At 35.5% G+C, this 21,303-nt stretch overlaps 2 protein-coding genes across 2 annotated transcripts; both read left to right on the plus strand.

The window, feature by feature from the left end:
- The first annotated feature begins 856 nt into the window (after window positions 1-856).
- Nelf-A (Negative elongation factor A) lies at window positions 857-3,116 on the plus strand. Its single transcript, XM_018456303.1, has 6 exons — window positions 857-1,129; window positions 1,324-1,756; window positions 1,833-2,246; window positions 2,322-2,518; window positions 2,599-2,698; window positions 2,776-3,116. The coding sequence occupies exons 1-6, from the start codon at window positions 857-859 to the stop codon at window positions 3,006-3,008; spliced, it is 1,650 nt and encodes a 549-aa protein (XP_018311805.1). The 3' UTR covers window positions 3,009-3,116.
- A 1,632-nt stretch (window positions 3,117-4,748) lies between these two features.
- Tpx-3 (thioredoxin peroxidase 3) lies at window positions 4,749-5,922 on the plus strand. The gene is made up of 3 exons (XM_018455339.1): window positions 4,749-4,944; window positions 5,142-5,365; window positions 5,441-5,922. Exons 1-3 carry the CDS (start codon window positions 4,900-4,902, stop codon window positions 5,898-5,900), a joined length of 729 nt encoding a protein of 242 aa, XP_018310841.1. The 5' UTR covers window positions 4,749-4,899; the 3' UTR covers window positions 5,901-5,922.
- Window positions 5,923-21,303: the final 15,381 nt, after the last annotated feature.

A 21,303-nucleotide genomic window follows, 5' to 3' on the forward strand; every position in this document is an offset into this window, starting at 1 on the left:
GCGACGTGGTAACCAATGAACATGTTAGGAGCTGTAAGTTTATTGGCTAATGCGTCGTATTTTGCCGCGCGGTAAAGGCCATCACACGTACAAAAATTTTAGTCGTAATCGTAAGGCCGTAAGCAAATCGGCCAATCACAGTCGAGCGTTTTTAAACGCGAGATTGTAATTTTGATTGTGATTGGTCAATTTACTTACGACCTTACGATTACGACTCAAATTTTTGTACGTGATGGCCTTAAGCGTTTCCGCGTCCAGTGTGCAGAAGCCATAAGACTGGATTATGGATCCTTAGTTTCCATCGAGGGTTCGAACTTGTTTAGAATGTAAGAACCAACCAATTACAGTCGAGCATTCCCTTGTAATTCGACTGTATCAATAAAAATTTGCGGATAAAAGTCGGTGGAACGAATGTAAAATAGGTTAAACCAATCACAAACGTTCCGCCAATTCCGCATTGCGCATACGTTCCGCACCATAGGACCGCGCCATTACTAGAGGAATTCTACCTGGGTATAGACCAGTGTCCACGATGCTAGAAATCCGTCCGAGATCTCGGATGAAGAAAGAATTGACCAATCGCATTGATCATGTGACTAAATTGTTTAAATGTGATTGGTTAATTCTTTTTCTTTCCGAGATCTCGGACCAATTTCTAGCATCGTGAACACAAGGCTTATCAATCATGAAACTTTATCCCTAAAATGGAATGTGAAAAGTGAAAATTTTAACCATTGAAGTTAATGGAGAAATTTTTCACTTTTCACTTTTTATCCTAGGAAAAACGTTTCATGATCAATACCCTGAAATGTGCTACTATGCGCGCGCACGCTCGTTGCTTCATGGCGGGAACCGCATGTCACCGCATGTGGCGCACTACAGTGAGGTACGGCACGCGCCGGAAGCAAACGACTCCAATATGGCGAATGTGAGGGACAGTGATACATCGTTGTGGCTGCATAATAAGCTTGGTACATCAAACGATAGCTGGACCGGCAGCTCAATTTGTTCGCAACTCAATGCCGAGGTGTTGCGGAACATCAAGGATTGTTTTCCCGATCTGCAAACGCAGGTTAAGCTCAAGCTACTCCTGTCGTTTTTTCACATACCCAGACGTAATGTTGAAGAGGTAAGCGTTCTCCTCTATCTTAATATCTTCATACTCTTTCATTGAGTATTGCTTCCCCGAAATATACTTGCTCTCTAGAAAGGTGAAATTAATAGTGAATATTTCTAATAGGTATTCGCCTACTAATGGATTTAGAATTTTTTTTGTATTAATTTTTACTTTATTAAAATTTTATTATTTAAACTTGGTGACAGTGGCGTGCAGAACTGGAGGAGATTATTGAGGTTGCAGCTGTGGACAGTGAATTATGGGTATCAATGTTATCCGAAGCGATGAAAACTTTTCCATCGACTGGTTCTTTAAATACAGACATCACTGATCTGGATGAACATAGACCAATTTTTGGTGAATTAGTCAATGATTTACGGAAACTTCTGAAGAAACAGAATGATCCTGCTATGCTTCCCTTAGAGTGTCATTATCTCAATAAGACTGCATTGACTTCAGTAGTAGGTCAGCAACCTACGCCAGTCAAACATTTTACTCTCAAGAGGAAACCAAAAAGTGCAGCCTTAAGAGCTGAATTGCTTCAAAAAAGCACTGATGCCGCTAGTAATCTCAAAAAGAGCACAGCTCCTACTGTACCAGTAAGAAGCAGAGGAATGCCAAGAAAAATGACTGATACAAGTATGTGTAAATTTATAAATGTATATTACTTCTTTGCGTTATCTGTGCAATAGACTATTGTATATACTTTTTTTAGCACCTTTGAAAGGAATTCCAAGCAGAGTTCCAACGAGTGGTTTTCGGTCACCATCACTCACAAACACTTCTGTGTCTAATAGAACACCGATCAGCAGAATTCGAAAAGATGGTGGTATTAAATTACTGGATATTACTGAGCAGCCTATGGGATTTGTAGCAAAGAAGAGGAAAAAGATGATGGATTTCGAGGAGCAACAAAAAAAAGCTGTGGAAGCACAATCGACTGCTGTGGTAGAAAAGAATTCAGCATCTCCATCGGTTGTAGAAACTACAACTCCGGAGTATGCGCAAGGATTGGCCTCTATAAATCCGCCTGCTACGCCTGTTACACCAACTGTAGTAGTTACAACGCAATCCTATACCGCACCTAGCACGCCAAGCAGTATTTCAGTTACAACTACGCAGCAAACACGTAAGACTAGTTGCAGTTATTAAAAAGATCATGTTATTTTGTTCAGATTTTGATTAAGCATTTTGTATTACGCAGCTACTACGTTAACTACTACCACCACTACAACACCCACTACTGTATTAGCAGTGACTGCACCAACGGTGATAACACCTGTGGAAAGCACGCCAATTGCTGTACAAACTGTCAGACCAGCTCAGACAGTTACGCAAATTCGTATACAGACTACCACGACTAATGCGGCAACTAATCCAAGAAAAGGCCTATCTCTTACGGTAAGGTTAATGATTTAATTGCATGCATTTAATTATATGTAAATATTGGATACTCACTGCTTATTGTTATCGGATTACAGCGAGAACAAATGTTAGAAGCACAAGAAATGTTTAGAACTGCAAATAAAGTAACGCGTCCAGAAAAAGCTCTTATTTTAGGTTTTATGGCTGGTTCGAGGGGTATGTCTATCTCTCACATGTATTTTTTCTCTTTTGTAAATTACAATTAATAATATTATCAATTATTTCGCTTGTAGATAATCCTTGTCCGAAATTGGGCAATATAGTCACAGTGATGCTTTCGGAGAATGTAGAAGAAGTAACACAGTCTGACGGAACAACTGTTCCGATGTTGGTTGAAACTCATTTCCAAATGAATTACACGAATGGCGAATGGAAGAGGATAAAGAAAAATCGACGTATCGTGACGGAGGAATCTACATCAACATCCACTCCTGCACCAAACGCGACCGCCACGGCTTCCAATTGAAAGAATTTGTTCAAATCGCTATAATATAGAATTTATATGTATATGAAATATCGTTTTGTGGTTATTAGAGAATAACAAACATTGTGATCATACGTCTCCTTAGTAAATTGACAAAGACGTTACTAAATTAAACAATAATTCAATTCATATAAAATCTGATAAGAATCGTTGAATTATCGACTTTAAATTGTTGAATTTTTATCCCTCTATAACTTTATCGCTTTCTCACATCAACTATATAAGTTATAAGTCTTGATAATTTTCATATTTAGGCTTCAGTTAAATGAAAATTCATCCAAGTGTGCTTCTGGAGTATCTGCTTATTCTTTTAACATACATTTATATATATATATACATATATATATATGTATATAAGAAATATATATAATTTATAATACATATTATTTGATAGAAATAATATACAATGTGAATAGTCAAATGTTTGTTTATAATACTACTATTAAAAATCTATATATCATATACACAGATATGAATTTATACATATATATATTTTAATAAGAATGAATATAAGACTTCTATAATATTGTTATTTGAATAAACATGATTACATTTCTGTTTTGTGTGTGTTGCTTATGGACATATTTTTTTGCAATTTGCTATTGATTATATTCATTAGTTGTATTATACTTTTTAAACATTTTGCACGTATAAAAATGATAATTTAAAAAATTTAATTTTCAATAATTTTTCAAATGGATACAAGGAACAATATTTTAATAAGAGCTGCCGACTCTTGCTTTTTTAATTTCGTAATTTTACGTTTATAAAATTAAAAGATTTTATTATTATTTTTACGAGATTATAATATTGTAAATATTTATTATTAATAAATTTCCTATTATATTTTGCATATGATTTAAATTAAATTCATAGAATTTATATTAAGTTACACAACATATATTCATATGCTAGAGAGGAACTCTATAGAAACCCTCAAAACTGCATACATGCGCACAATACACTGGCTATCTTTAGCGTTTTCGATTGGGAAAAAGTTAGTGCGCACTCAGTTCACACCAACACTGGTGTTCACGAGTTCCATGGGTTGCACTGAATAGTGCAAGTTCAAAAGAACACGCCAAAATTTTCAGTGCTAAAGCTAAAGTGCCATTTCGAGTTGTAAGATTGTAAGGACTTGACTAGACTGCAGGAAGAACGCAGAAAAATAATCTCGACATCTTATGTTCATAACTTTAAATTTTTATATATATATTATAATATTTAATATATATATTATACATAAAAAAAAAATGTACGTACTCTTATCAATAATTGTACACATTTGCATGCTATAAATTACAGATTTGCCTGTTCTACTGTATATCATTTTATACTGTGACAAAACGATGCACAGATATATACATATATATATCCAGTGCACTAAACCAGCACCGTCAAAATATCTCGTGCACTGAGTGTGCACTACGCGAGTGTCGTGCGGTCAAATGAACACGTGAGACCGGAATCAGATTAGGCATTGAAGATTGAGATTGAAGATTGAAAGATTGAAATTTGACCAATCGAAACAATAGGAGCTAAAATTCCTTTGCCCTCATTGGTCAAATTTCAATCTTCAATCTTCGATCTCAATCTTCAATGCCTAGTCTGATTCCGGCCAAAGGGATTTTAGCTTCTCTTTGTTTTGATTGGTCAAATTTCAATCTTTCAATCTTCAATCTCAATCTTCAATGCATAGTCTGATTCCGGCTTTAAGAAGTGTTTCATAACCTTTTTATTTCGGTTCTACCGGTTGCGATATTCGCGTGTCGCTGAGGATTGACGAAACTTCTTGCGTTTAGTTTACGGTTCTACGATTCTGCGAGTTTTACGAACAACTGTACAGCGAATTTAGGGTGTATCTGTTCTCACAATGTTTCGATTACTTGCTTCGCTGCGCGCACAAAGTGGAACGCTGGTAAGTGCTACGGAACTCCTGTCATACGTTTCGATTAAGCTCTAACATTTTGCCGACTCATTGCATGCAAGTGTGTGGTTAATTCTGCACTGCATTAACGTATCGATACAAACAAAAGTACTATTATTGTTTCTTCAATCCATGATGGGTTTCTTCCACCATGCTTCAATCCGTTTATTCAATCTTTATGTTTGTAGATTGCCACTGCAACTAGTTCGCTGGTGAGAACTGACAACACATTGTTGGCAAAAGGTGTCCGTAATTTAACAGTGAGTTCAAAATTATTCAGCGATGGGCCGCAAATCCAGAAACCTGCTCCGGAATTCTCTGGTACTGCGGTAGTTAAAGGTGACTTCAAGGAAATTAAATTGAGCGACTACAAAGGGAAATACGTTGTTTTGTTTTTCTACCCGTTAGATTTGTATGTAATTTTATCCCGATTATCATATCTAATGTAAGTCGAGTATAATATTTAATTTTTATATTTTATTTGCAGTACGTTTGTTTGTCCGACGGAGATAATTGCATTTAGCGAAAAGGTCTCAGAATTTAAAGCCTTGAATACACAAGTGATCGGAGTGTCTACAGATTCGCACTTTAGTCACTTGGCATGGATTAATACTCCAAGGAAGCAAGGTGGCCTTGGAGGAGATTTAGGCTATCCTCTTTTGAGTGATTTCAATAAGACCATATCAACCAAATATAACGTTTTGTTGCAAGATTCAGGAATTGCTCTCAGAGGTCTTTTCATCATAGACAAGGAGGGAGTTCTTCGACAGTTTTGCATCAATGATCTTCCAGTTGGCAGAAGCGTCGAAGAGACGTTGAGATTGATCAAAGCTTTCCAGTTTGTTGAGAAGCATGGTGAAGTATGTCCTGCAAATTGGCAGCCAGATGCCAAAACCATTAAACCAAATCCAAAAGATAGCAAACAATATTTTGAATCAGTTAATTAAGCATGCATTTAGGGGTTTTGTTCAGGGGATATATATAACATAATAGAATTATTATGTAATATAATATAGTTAATAGATAATAACTTAATAAAATATAATTCTATTACAATAAGATTAATTTTATAATATAATGTCATTTATATGCCTCTTTCACATGTACATTAATATACTATACTTATTTGTGTGATTTTATATAAAATCTTAAGAGTGGATAATAAGATAAATGTGTGAGTACATGCCTGCGTACTTGACCGATATAGATAAATTTAATACAAAGCGAAAAAAGGTTGTTGGTTAATCTGATTTTTTCTGGAAAATTGGATGACATGGAATGTTTTGCGTCTCGAATTTTTTTCTCATTTCTCATCACAGTTAATAAATATACGGGACATAAATATATATATTTATGCTCAGAAAACCGATATTATAATCTTTATACAGATTGACATACATTAGCAACTTTTTTTATTTATAGAAGTATACGAATGTGTAATTTAAAATTATTAGAAAATATTTATGTTTTAATTAAATATGAGTAGATAGGTCAAAAAACATCTTTTCTTATTTTATATATTTTATATATATGTTTTAATTTTTCTTTAATAAAAGTATAAAATATTAAATGCATTCAGTAAATAGTCATTTAACAATCATTTAATTCAAAAATGTGATAACGCAGTATATGAGTAATTAGCGTTGGCTGCTAAAATTATTTGAAAACATGAGAGAAGGAGAGAGGAAGAGGATGTATGAATACATATATAATATATTATATATATATGTGTGTGTATGTATATATACACATTAATAGATGTGTGTGCGGACTGTGGATACCTTAAGATAATTAGAATGCGTGCAACGTAAGGCAGCTGACGGAATTAAAAGCCGTTACAATATCAGTAGATAGGTAAGCTGGCGCGCGTTGTTGGCGGAGGCTGCTTCTAAAAGCTGCTCATAATAAATTTAGTAGAGTGAGCTTATTATTTCGCGAAGAGAGAGAATATACCTGCGTCGGAGCATCACGGAGTCTCGGGAAACGCCTCCGAGAAAGGAGGATAAAGTAACCAAAGAGAGAGAGGGGGGGGGAAAGATGAGATGAGATGAAAGCCGTGGTTCTTGGGAAAGCGATGAGCCTAGAATGCGTCGCGAGAACGCCGGGAGATCGTAAGAGGGAGAAAAACCGAAAAGCGACGCCTGAGATAAACGGCTCATCCTTCGTTCCTCCCTACAAAAAAAAGCGCGCATGAAAATCTCAAGACTAATCACATTCGCGTCTCACGGCACCGCCGTGTGTCAACAAGTCGTATGTCGCAGCAGTGCGGCCTTGTTATCAAAATATAAAATAGTAAGAAGAGTGTATCGGGAAGAATGAGACTTCTTATATTCATATTTGTCTGTATTATTTTTGGAGAATATTCTCATGTAGGCAATTAAATTTTAACAGAAATGTTAAAACCTAAAGAGTAAAAATGAATGTAATTTTATATTCTCTACATGTCTTTTTGTATTGTGTAATTTGCGTTGTAGAAAACAATTGATTTGTGAAGCACATATTTCTTTATGATTTTATTAGTATTTATTTCAAAAGCATATTTCAAATCATAAGCAATATTATTTCACTGAAATAACTCGCTTTGTATTCCAGTAGTCGCGGTACAAGATTGCAAACGTAATCGTTCAATTCACTATTATATTTTGTCGATTAAGTGGTCAGATTATATCGGCATTGTATTGCTGAGTCTAATCGAGGGATTTCTTGTCCATCGCCCTCGGTTTATGGTCCTTCCATTGTGGGACAATTGAGCGCGTAACAGTAAGGTTTCGGGTTCTAATTGTGCTGACGACAGTACTTTAAATGTTCTTAGTAAGCACTACACAAATTTTTATTTTGATTAAAAATTATTATCCCGCGATGATTGTTAATCCTATTACTAGATCCAATTGGTTTGCTCCTAAGAAGGCCTCTCTCGCAATAAAATTATTAAACTTTCCAGATAACATTTATGTTGTATAAGAGATATCTAATTTTAGATATCTTACGCAACATGCATGTTATATGAGTTGTAAAAAAAAATAAAGTCCACTTATGCTCTCAATTCAGACTTACGCATGTTTACGCTAATGTTATTATACTAATAATATTATATCGTTTCCGTCGATTTCTTTTACCTCGAAAGAATCCGTATTGCCGACACGTTGGGCATGTCTTTAGCATTTTAAGCATGATAGAGAACCTGCGTCGTTTGAATATAACTCATCCCAAATTCTCCGCCTCTCTCGCTTCTCTGCCTCTTGAAGACGCCTAATAACCTTCCTACGCGACTGCTCGCGAAAGGAACATTTTCTTAAAGGAGCATTCAGGGCGCGCCTTGATGACGGCTATAGGTGGATATTATAGTAGCGGGGCTTACCCTTGGTGGTTTGCTACTTCCAGGAGGGAGTAAGATGAGTAAAGGAGGAGCGCGCGCGGAACTCGTACGGGGTACAAGAGTTCGAGGCGAGGAGACACGACGAAAAGGGAGGAAGAACGGGTAGCGGGATCTCTCTCAGAGGGGAACGCACGGAAGGGTGACAGAAGGGTGGAGCGCGGGAAGGGAACAGGGGGCCGGAGGCGTGCATCCATCCATATCCATCCCGGGGTGGCTACCGGGACTTTGATTACTTGTTTTAATCTTCCGACTGCCGACTGGGCGAGCATCTGTCACTCAAAATCCGTAATTGCGCGCGGAAGCCGCCCCTTCTCTCGCCCGCGCCAGTCCATCGAGAGCCACGGTTCTGCCTCCCTGCGTATTGCTATTACTTCCAATATTTCCTTATTGGTGTCGTTTAGCACTCTCGTTCAACCGCGAATCGCACCGATCACGCGGGCTGTGCTCTGGTAATCACGACGCTGCCTGTCGTCAGTCAGGTCGAATTTAAAGCTGGGGGCTTTCCGATTTGGTACTGAAATCTTTTAGTCGAACAATCCTTGCTTGTAATGCTTAGCGATAAAAACGCCCGTTTTTTTTCTCCAGAGCACCTCGCGTTGTTCTGATTGTTCTATGTGCTTGTCATGCTTAAATAATATTTATTTTCATAATTCACTCTAGAAGAAAATTAGAAATGTGGAAACATTTGCGCAAACTATGATAATATATTTTGTAAAAGGACAAAAATTTTTACTTATTCTTTCTTTTGTACTCCGCTCATTTAAGGCTTGCCATTGAGGCGATTTGAAAAGATAAGAAAAAAAGCATTTGCCGACCCTTGATTTGAATACAAACAAACAGTTACACTCTCGCTACGTGGTATTGAATAGTTAAGGGGGGGGATGAGTATTAAACGAACAAACCCCTTAGCGTGTCCGTCCCCGACAATATATCACCTCGTATATATATAATACACGGCACCGCTGGTTGCTCATCAGTTTGATGAAAAGATATTTCCGACACGCCATCGCGTTATGCAAATACTTTAATTGTAGGAAATTCTATGAGCAGACCAATTATGTCTGACTGTGCACTAACGTTAATCCTCGACCGCTACAATGGCGGGGATCAAATATAATCTTTGTGATATTGTCGAACATTTCATCGTTTTTCATTTCATAATTTTTAATTAAAAATTTAATTAAAATTAAAAAGTATAACGTTTTAATAAGACGTTTTTAAAAAGTATAACGTTCTTTAACGAGATAGTCTTTTGTATTTGCAATATTGTCTATATACGTTTCGTTCATTAACTTTCATTATAATTCTGAAAAAATTAATGTTTTTTTCCACTTTAAACGGATGATTAATTTTTTTTCGTTTAAAAATAGAGTTGATAATAATTTTTAAATTCTTTAATAAAGTATTGTTCAATCGTATTCACTTTATTAGATCTTCTTTTATTTGTTCGCGCCACATGCTTAAATTTACTCGGATTCCTCAGGATTAATCTGCAGCCTCTATTATATCTTTAAATACATCCTTGCAGATATATTAGACGTCCACGTAATCTTGACGATCCTAATCATTCTAAGCGAGAAATAAGACGCAGGTCGAGCGGCGCATGTAGTCTTTCGACAGGATTTCTGCTGCTGCTCCTCTAATTGTCGAAGTCATTCGTCCTCTTCAAAAGGAACAGATGCACCAGACTGTATTGAAGAACGAGTCTATCAGGGACCCAGGGGGTCCCCGGTGCTCGTCTCTTGGGGTTATTTTCAGTCGATTATCCCCAGAACGCCAGGGTCAACGTTGTGCTTTAGAAAGTGAAAGCGCAAGAGAGCAGACGAGTCTATTAGCGCGGAGAAAGGCCGCGCATTTGCGTATATACGTCAGTCTCTTTTCATGAATTAATTTCAATGCTATGGAAATATTACGCAGACCATCCTCTGCAGTTCCCTTCGCTCTCTTTTGTTCTCGCCATATACGTAATCTTTTTTTCCCATATTTCGTAAAGCTATATCATGCTCTGTTAAATCTACAGTGTTAATTTTAATTTAATTTAAGTCGTCACTGCTCCTACTCAATATATCATTATTTTATACTAAAACAATGGATAAATTTGACACTACATAGTCATTTTAGTGTAAATGTGTAAAATAACGATATATTGAATAGGAGCAGTAGTAACTTAAATTAGATTAAAATTGATACTGTAGAGGATTTAACAGTGTGTGCATGTAATTTTACACAAATGCAATTTATATAAATTCACAATACCTGATACGAGAGATAATAAAGAAGCAGTTTCAAAGAAAATTTTAAAACAATACGTGAAAAAGAGGAGTAAATAGTGAAATGTTGAACCAGATATCAAGGATCTTGATGCGTGCTCGGGGATCATCGCGCAGGGATCGCTACGCTATAACGTTTCATGTAGCACGTCGTTAGGAATATTCAAAAGGCTGCTACTTCAATTAAGAGACTCGGTTTAGCACGAAAGAAAGAACCGCATATCGCATGTGCGCGGTGGAAGCAGTACGGTTGTATTTTATCTCACGTTTAATCACCATTGCTGACCCCAACCCTGACGACGCTCCTAAGCTGCAGTAATTACTTAGATGGACGCTTCGAAATCTTTAGAAGATCTGTGTGTAACGCGAAAAACAATCGGCCGACGATCTCGACGCAACGATTACATTTCAACTCTTTCTGAGCGTTTCGGGATCCTATCGCACTCCATCATCGGGATATTTAGATTTGAAAATAAATGTACGTGATGATCATTGACGTAGGAGAATGATTAAAAACGTTGTTGAAGTATTAATGAGAAAGGAAGCTTATATACACTGAGAGAAAACAAAATAGTTCCAGCAACTATAAATTTGGCAACTTTTGCAATTGAAGTACCTATAACTAGTTTTACAAAGTAATAGAAACTAAAGTAGTGCTGAATATTATAAAAATATAGTCACGGTAACAAATTGTATGCACTATTAATTGGTAGTGAAGTAATGACTCAACTACATTGAGTAGTTACTTGGACTTCATGCAAATAGATGTAACAATTACATTTTTCTAGTTTAGACAAAAATTTTTAAAGGGTCGCTCAGTACGAGTAGTACGCGGCTTTGTCATCAGAGGGTCATAGCGGAGTTCAGTTTCTCCTCTCTAAGAAGGAAACCACTCGCTTACAATAAAAGGTGCAGCGTTGGTTTCAAACTTGGAAGACAAAAATAAATAAGAAATGCATACACAAATTTGTAACTATGTATTATAAAGCTTTAATAACAACAATAAGTAAATTAAGTGAACTAAGGAAATATAGTAATATTAACCATTTATAAATTGTTTATATGGTTAATGTACTATATTTTCTTAGTTCACTTAATCTAGTATTCTTATTAGAATTTAATAATATGTATATAGTTGAGGCGCTATTTCACTACAAATTTATAGTTACTGATACGACTTTTTTCTCTGAGTGTAGTAAGCAAATAATTATTTTTTTATATGATAGGGAAAAAATTAAATATTGTTGTCTTTATTAAATTTTTATAGCAAAAAACGAAAGAGAGAGAGAGAGAGAGAGAGAATATGATAGAAAAAGCACCGATCGAAGTGATATACTGATGATAGTAATAGTACGAGCGATTAGTTAACGATTGACGCGAATGGTAGCGGCATTCGCCGTTCGATGGAAAGGTGGTTGATCGAGAGGTGGACTGATAGATAAGTAGGCAGGAGTATCTGTCTATTAGCTTTCCACCCTGATAACGGAGTTGCTGCTGATCCTCCTCCGGCCCCCGGGCGAGTGCTTCGTTAATTAATCTGGCAGCAACGGACTCGGCAGCTCAAAGGCACCCTTTTTCGCCCAGATTCATCCATCCATTTACCGATGGGCCCCCTGTATCCGCGCGTGTACAAGCGCTCTTCCTCTCTCTTTCTTTCACTTGCTTATCTTTCTTCCTTTATCTCTCGTTTTCGGGATAAAGACGATGAGATCGAGTGAGAATCGAACGATTATAATTCGTATCGGCTCGAAGTAGCCTGGCGAACTGGACAGTTCAAAGATGAGAACTTGAAACAAAAGCTGCAGACATGCATAAGCGCTGCAACCAAAAGAAATAAATTACAGTTTTTGCATATTTAGTTATTAAATGCACTTTAAAATTGCTTGACAAGAATTTCTAAAAATAGCTATTAATTAACAAAAAGAAGTGGTAAGTTTACGTACCGAGCATTAACAGTCTTTAAAAGAAGATTGTTAATTAACAATGCCAATTCCGACACTAGTCCTTATTACTTATCTGAACAGCTGATTGCTGCTTAGTATACCTGAGTATTCATATTTATCCTTATGCCCTTGTATATTATCCGAATGGTAATACGATCAGCCGTAGTACTTAATTGTAATATGAGCCTTGCGTATGCATTAGAAGCGGATAGACATGCATTGTGTGTTTGCAGGCATTATATGCGTGTTACAACGTTAGACACTAACTCTAATCATTATTGTTTCTCTAAGTATTCAGACTATGATGCAGGACTACATATTATGTTTAAATATAATTTGCATGCGCGTACAAAAAATATAGTTACTTATGCTAACGAGCACGTTAAACTTTAAATTAATTTAGAATGGTTACACACGCAGTTGTTTCGCGCGAATTAAATATCTCCGAAAAATAATTATTTCATTTATATACTTAACATTATTGTTATATACCTATTTATGTATTTGAATATTTAATTAAAATATTTAATTGAATATTTAATTGAAATGAAATTTTAATAAGCATCATTCTTTCATTTATACAACTTTTTTAAAACATAAAATTATACAAAATAGTCAAGTTTAAAAGAAGTTATTTATTTCGGAGATCTACTAATTGAAAGGAATTTCGCTATTTAAAAATGTGCAAGATGCATCAAGTAAATAGACAGATAAATTATTAATTGATATCAAGTGGAGCGATATCTCAAAGGAAAATTTTCTTTCAACTATTTTATGACTTAATCAAGTCGCATTCAAGGTAGCTGCCGGTATCTTTGACAAACGTCACGCTTGCGCTCGCCGCAATTCGCATTTCCGATAAACGCGAGAGTGGGCATATATCGCGAAGTCGAATTCAGCATCAGGAAATTCGACGCTTGAGCGTCTGACGAGATAAAAAGGAGCGAGAGAGAGAGCGAGCGAGCGAGCGCGAGAGAGAGAGGGGGGGAGGAGGGAGAGAGGATGGCTGTACCCATCGTATTTGCGCCGCTAGATCGAATTGCTTTTCCAGCGGACGGACGGTCGCGAGATATCGGATGCGCGTGAATGTGCGAATGTGCGTGTAGTGCCCACATGCAAGCGCGCGTGTAACGTTAACGTTACAGACGATGACGAAGAGAAGGAGGAGGAGGCCGTACGCGATGCGTGTGGGGCGTGTGGGGCGCGGCGCGCATCGGCATAAAAGAGCAAGCGAAAAAGGGAGCCTCTTTTTAATCTAGCGACGATTCGCAACCCCCGGCTCCTTTTATAGTTACGTGCTTAGTGCTTATACCCATTGACTCTCTCTTTCTCCCTCTTTTCTCCTTCCTCCTTTCTTGCTCTCTCTCTTTCTCCGTCCCGCTTCCTTCCTCCTTTTCTTTTGCCCTCTTTGTCGCCGTGTCAGGCCTCGTACCCCGAGACGAGTTCTATCGTCGTTTTAAAAAACTGTCTCGATCGAATGCGAATGCTAAGAACCGTGCATGTTCAATTCGAAACGCCAGAAAGTGGAGCATCGCGAAGATATCGATGTACGGATATATAATAGTTATTTTCGAATTGTTACATTTTTGATATTCTGATTTTATTCGCAATAACGTATTTTCATGGACATTTAGAACATAATTTGATTTTGTACGAAGAATAGAAGATTTTTTTTTGTTTCTGAAGAGATATTGACCTTCTAGAAGCATATGATCTCAAAATATTACATTTGACATAAAGAACTGCCGTGAAAAAGTAAAACACAAGATTGCGAGGGGCGATTAGGGATACATGGGACAAAAGTTTTCTTTTCAACATGAATACATTTTACGGAGCATCATAAATATTAATCTAACCCTCAGAGTCCCATTGGGGTGCAAAACGTATTCTGACATTGGTTTTCCTCTGTTACTATGTATATATACATAAAAATGTCAGTAAAAAAGTTATTGCAATAAATTCTAAAATCTGTAGAAATATTACAACTCAAATCTCAATAACTGTAATTTCAAAAAATGCACAAATTTTTGTCAAATATCTTATCAGAATAATTTTTGTGTTATTGTGTCTATGTTAAAATATTATTTTAGGGATTCGACACATACATATATATTGAAAAGAATTTCATCATCGTCTATAAAAAGACTTAAAATTGTCGCAACATAATTTCTCAGAAGTAACATATTTCTCTTTATCTTAAAAGAAGCTAATGATTATAGTCATAAAAGATAAAGATTGATTGACGAACGAAACGTTTCACAGGGATCATTTATAATTTAAAAACTGTGTTTTCTGACAATTTATAGTAACACGATGATAATCGAGTTTGATACATTTCGTTCATTTCTACGTTAATTGTTCTCTTTTATTAGGAAATCGTGTACGTGCAGTTAACAAGCCTCGGATCGCGGACGCCGCGGTTCTTCGGGGTGTGGCCTTTGTTGTTGCCGTATCGTGCGCACTCGTGGCATCGACGATAGATTTTTCCAAAAAATTATTCCATTAGAGTAATTATCTGACCATGAGTTCTCTTTACGGTCACGGAACGATCGTGGCGGCGATAATGGGCGGCCACAATAAATTGACCGTGCGCTTACCTCCCCGTTTCGAAAGAGAAAAAGACGTCATCTGCGACGATCATTTATGTTATTTCGTAACGCTACAGCTGTTGCAAAGTCATCGCTGTGTTATTCTTGCTCGCGGTAATTAACTCGATTAGCCGATCGCCGATTGCGAGCAAATTAAACGACCTTCCGCGGTAGATGCGACAATTAATTCCTTATCAGTTCATATCTCATTGAAGTAATTGGGGTCACGCAGAAAAGATGACATCTCGGGGATGACGCAATACTGCAAGATTATAATATCGGTGATTTAAAGAGAGACACGTAATTATTTATCACCGATTTAATGACTTGACTGAAGATGTATATCGTAAAATATTAAAGAAAATAATAATAATATTAAAATAATAAAAGTATATCTAATACTCAGGATTGATAGAGATTTTCTGAAAATTAATTCCCTCGGAACAGATTGTAATGAAGTTTTATTCCTATCTTCTTTGTTAAATTTTAATCTGACTGTTTATACTTGAGAATCTCCCCATCCCCGATTTGTTTTAATATTAATTGCAAAACTAATGAGTCTTTAATATATCTTATTCAATTAATTTATGACGATAATCGTTTTGTAATTTTCTTAGTGTCTTCGAAAAAATTGAAAACTTTCGACAATACTATTAGTCATTATAATCGATATAAAAATACAAGAAAAACTCGGTCCTAACAAATTTTGTGAATTCAGTGCTGTAACACGATCGTCACTTACGGGCCCTTAAAAGGACGCGGGTTTCGAGTCCGTTGTCATCCCCTTACGTGTTAAATTACTCTGGGACACGATACGGTAGGAAAAAGGGGGGGAGGGAGGCATGGTGACGCGAGAGGACTGCAACTCGACTCCGGATTGTCGGCGACAATGAGCCGGTGAACTTTCGATCCTCGACAAACACGATTTCGATATCTGCTTTTAAAAACCGGAAAATCTGTTTTCAAAAGAGAAGTAATATGACGAGGGACAAGCTAATCGGTGCACACACGTCATGCATCAAAATGCAGCTTTAGATAATAAGCTTTAAAGAAATTACGAAACCGGAGCATGTTCCTCACGCACCTCAAATTATACGATAAAATCCTTTTTAATGAGTAAGCGATAATATATTACTGTAAGTATTTTTCCAACCAATAGCATTTCGAGTTTTAGCATGTTGAATTTTTTGCTTGCTTCTATCCCGTTTGATTAATATGTAACATATCGATTGTTAAATATTCGTTTTTAATAAAGTTTCTTCTGTTTTCCATAAATGGATTAATAATGATAGTAATAATGATCCAGTATAATATTACTACCTTTAGATTCGTATCCTATTATTTTCTAATATTATTTTCATGCGGAAATTATTATTAATTATTATAAAATGTCATGTTATAATTTAAAATTTAGACTTGTTTAATTTATTCGAGAAAAATAATCATGCTGCTTATCGATATTAATGAAAGATAATGTTGAAAATATACAGAAGCTTCTCTATTAGTCTCGTAATCAGTATTCAACAGTTTGGAACATTAGATAATAATCGATATATTTGAATTTTATACATATATTCTCTATCTGTGTGCAATTTTGATATTTTTCCGTAACGAGACGGTTGCTTTTTCTTTTTGTTTTTTGTACAATACGATGCGTTATACACAGATAGTTTTTTGCTCTCCGTTTATGAACAACAAAAGTCTTGCGAAAATGTTTGCGGATGGTCTCCAATATATCTGCGATATATCTATCGAAATATATTTTTGTGTATAGTCGACTTCACGAAGCCATTAGGTGTGATGCAATCTTGGAAATGGATCAAGCTTATACGACGTAAAAACTTTAAAAATCTGCTTGAATGACTTAGTATATCGCTTTTACAATCTTGTCGATATATTATTGTAAGTTTTTATTATAAAATTCTTTATATATATATAAATTATTTATAAAAGCAATAGCTTGTAAAGATAGTTTTCTATACGTGTAATTAAAAAGGTACTATTGTTAAATACATACAAATCTTAATCACAAAGAGGAAATTAAAAAATATATAGATATAAATGTCTAATAAGTCTTTATTTTATTTTATCAGAATTTATTATTTTCCATATGTACCCACAAATTCATTCTTACGGATGCAACACAGATATCCAGTGATCACATCTCGAATATCTATTGAGTACCGAAATGTCCCGCAATATATTCAGACATTCAATATTCAAGAGATATCTGTCATTTCCCGTATATCCGTATCCGATATAGATGATTGTACAACGCAAGTTCGATCATAGAGAGTATACGTCGCGTAGAAAACAACCGTGGAGAAACGGATAAAGACGCTAAACAGTTTCATCTCGATATCAACGATTTCGTTCGATCCATGAAGATGCGCTGCGGATGCCGCGAAACAAGATCAGAATTGCGACGAGAATGACGACAAAAGCATGGATATCGAGTGGATACTAACAGTAGGCGAGAAATAAAAATAAAAAATAGGGAAGGAGAAAGAGAGAATTTATGGATAAAAAGGCAGATGTAGAGAGATCAGGGATTAGAAAAGAGACGAAAGTGCGATGACGTGAGAACGCATTGATTGAAGTGCATGTACTTACGTTACTCAGGGTACGTCGTCTGTGCCAACTGCTGTGTAGGTGCATTGTCCCTCGTGATTACGCTGCTAACTTTATCGTTTTAGAACAAAGGAACGACTTGCGTAAATACTTATGCGCAAGTTGCTCATGTGTAACGCACTTCACGAGTACGTGAGCGATGCGAAAAGTTACAAGTAAGTAATTAATTTACGTGTTTTTGATTACGCAGCGACAGGCCGCATTATAAAACGTTTGATAAATACTCTCTTGCATTTTTTAAATATTCTGATATATAAATTTTTAAATACATTATGTAGACAAATTTTGCCTAAGAAACAAAGAATATTTATATACTTACCTACCTAAGCGAAACGCATTGCAACGAATGTTCAATAAATATCTACACTCAGAGAAAAAAGTCGTATCAGTAACTATAAATTTGTAGTGAAATAGCGCCTCAACTATATATATATTATTAAATTCTAATAAGAATACTAGATTAAGTGAACTAAGAAAATATAATACATTAACCATATAATCAATTTATAAATGGTTAATATTACTATATTTTCTTAGTTCACTTAATTTACTTATTGTTGTTATTAAAGCTTTATAATACATAGTTACAAATTTGTGTATGCATTTCTTATTTATTTTTGTCTTCCAAGTTTGAAACCAACGCTGCGTCTTTTATTGTAAGCTGATTTCCTTCTTAGAAGAAACTGAACTCCGCTACATCCCTCTGGTGACAAAGCCGCGTACTACTCGTACTGAGCGACCCTTTAAAAATTTTTGTCTACACTAGAAAAATGTAATTGTTATATCTATTTGCATGAAGTTCAAGTAACTACTCAATGTAGTTGAGTCACTATTTCACTACCAATTAATAGTGCATACAATTTGTTACCGTGACTATATTTTTATGACATTCAGCACTACTTTAGTTTCTATTACTTTGTAAAACTAGTTACAGGTACTTCAATTGCAAAAGTTGCCAAATTTATAGTTGCTAAAACTATTTAGTTTTCTCTCAGTGTAAAAATATTGACTAGAAATATGAGTACTTTTTTCCCTGAGATGTGTTGAAGTTTCGCTGACAGTTTTATTTTTTATCGTTCTATTTCCAGCTGATGATTTTAAAGTTAAGATCTTTCGAAGCGCAATTTATCGGATCCGTAAGAAATGATTCATGCATGACTTGATTTAAGTTTTTCTTCTAAGTACCGTCTCGTTAATATTACTTACAGTTTACTGGTTTATTGCTCAAAGAAAAAGCTTTTCGCAAATTGGCAGTGAATTAATGATTGTTGCTTTTTTGTGAAAAATGTTTAGATGCACGAACGTGCATCTCCGTTTATAAATTCTAGGATTTCATAGAGAAGATATGGATATCTTTAACTTGCTATTTTCAGAGAATTCATAACGTTGTATCATTCTTTTGACGTTCCACACATCCGTAAGAAATTTAGAAACTTGTAAAATAGAACAAAATAAGCATCTTTTGCACTCCATGAATTTTATCCTTCATTTCATCTCTATGAGACAGTACAGACGGTGATATAAATGTGAATTAATAGATTTTATCAACTGTGCTTCTCGATCTGTTCGAATGGTGATTTCATCAAAGAATCCATTCATTGATTTTATTTTGAAAGCGGAATACTATGTTTTATTTCTGTGTCAATTTGTTTATAGGGAGGCATCTTGTGAAGCCACACAACAATTAATTTTAATCCCGCGCGGAGTTCGGATATTTTTAATATTTTTATGTGAACACCGCCGATGCGCGTTCCATTGTTCCGTTGCTATCTCTTTATGGGCGTCATAATAAAAAAAGTGCAATTTAAACGTATTCGCATTTTTATTCGATCGTTTGTCGATCTCGCCGAATATCGTTGAGTCTAGGAACGTTTGCCCATTACCTCACACCAAGCTCGATGATCGTCAATGTAGATCAGCTCGATACAGATTTTAAGTAGAGGAAATTTGAACGACGTGTATTGTATGGTTCAACGATCATTATTTAGCGGTTACGAAACGGTCGGCTATACAATAAGAGATTCCGGATCACAAATATCCGTATAAAACACGGTATGGCGAACCTTCTCCTTAATTGACGTCTATAGATAGGTAATATATAATGTAAGAGAGGCGATATTTTCATAGCTCTACCGTTCTGTTTAATAAAATTATTCGTTTAGATACTTATCACAACAGGTAGAATATATCGTAGGAACCCTGCCTGTGTCTTATGTTGTATACGTTTGTCTGTTGCTGCGTGTCTATGTATATATGTCATACATGTATGTTCAATTTTACAACCACAGCGAATCCCGATTACATCAGGCATTATACCGGTGCAATTTCAGCAAGTTCAAATTTCTGTAGATACACATGTGGAAATCGTTTTTCTCCGCGCTTATATTCGCGCAGATGAAAATGCGACATTGGCGTGAGGGTCACTATCTCTCATCTATCGAAAATTGAACTCATTGAAGTTGCATCGATTTTAATCCCTGAATTATATTAACGGAGTTTTTCCGATCACTGGCTCACAGTGCGTTCCCCTCGGCGCACATAATTCCAAATACGAATTTACACTTTGCGTAAAGACTATTTACAGGAGAAACGATACGGAATCAGAGAAAAGGATACGGTAATCGACTATAATTAAAATATCGGGCGTCGCACAATCAGGGACGGTTTAAAAATTTTTCTTCTCGTATCCGCGCAAATCGTTTTTCTTCACGCACAAAATCGAAGAATCGCTATCAATATATATTATACTATTTACAAAGATTCCAGGTATATATATCGAGAATTCTCAAACATAAACAGATTTCTAATTTCCGTCCGTCAATTGCGGTACCATGAAATTTTGCATCCTGTTTTAATACATTGACAAACTGAGTGGAACAAGGAACGATGCGCTATTATTATATCTCGACAAATCGGAAGGGAAACCGTATGAATTCGTAACCAGCTTTCGTCACCCGTAGTTCATGGAAGCGACACAAAATCATTATAATCACAGTTCAGTTCTCTGCATAATTGCGGACTAGCACAAATATTTCTACGGCTCGATGGAAAAAGATATAAGTCAAAATGTCTTGCTTTTTCTTGAAAAGATAAAATGACTAAAAAATGGGATATCCATTCTCCAATGCTAAATATAATATCATTTTTATGATAATGTGATATATTGTATCAATTTAGCACATTCTTTTTGGTAATTTATTTCGAGGTGAACAAATTGACTTATATAAAGCCTTTTTATCGAGCATCAAAAATAATTTTACGAAATTATTTGCAAGAGATAATACTTTTCTAGATAATAACAAAGATGTGAATAGACATGAATATTAGCTTACTATGCTCAGAAAACGTAGAGTTTCAACTTATTGAGTTTATATTCTAACGGAAATAATATTTTAACAATAATTTTATTTATTGCTATTATATTATTAAAATTTGCATAAGTAAAATATTTTTATATATCCTTTTATCTATGAGTATTTTAGATTATATATATATATATATATATAGCTTCCCTAGTAATTATGAATACACAATCACGAGAG

Source organism: Mycetomoellerius zeteki, unplaced genomic scaffold (assembly GCF_001594055.1).
Source record: "Mycetomoellerius zeteki isolate Tzet28-1 unplaced genomic scaffold, Tzet1.0 scaffold113, whole genome shotgun sequence".
Taxonomy (NCBI): domain Eukaryota; kingdom Metazoa; phylum Arthropoda; class Insecta; order Hymenoptera; family Formicidae; genus Mycetomoellerius; species Mycetomoellerius zeteki.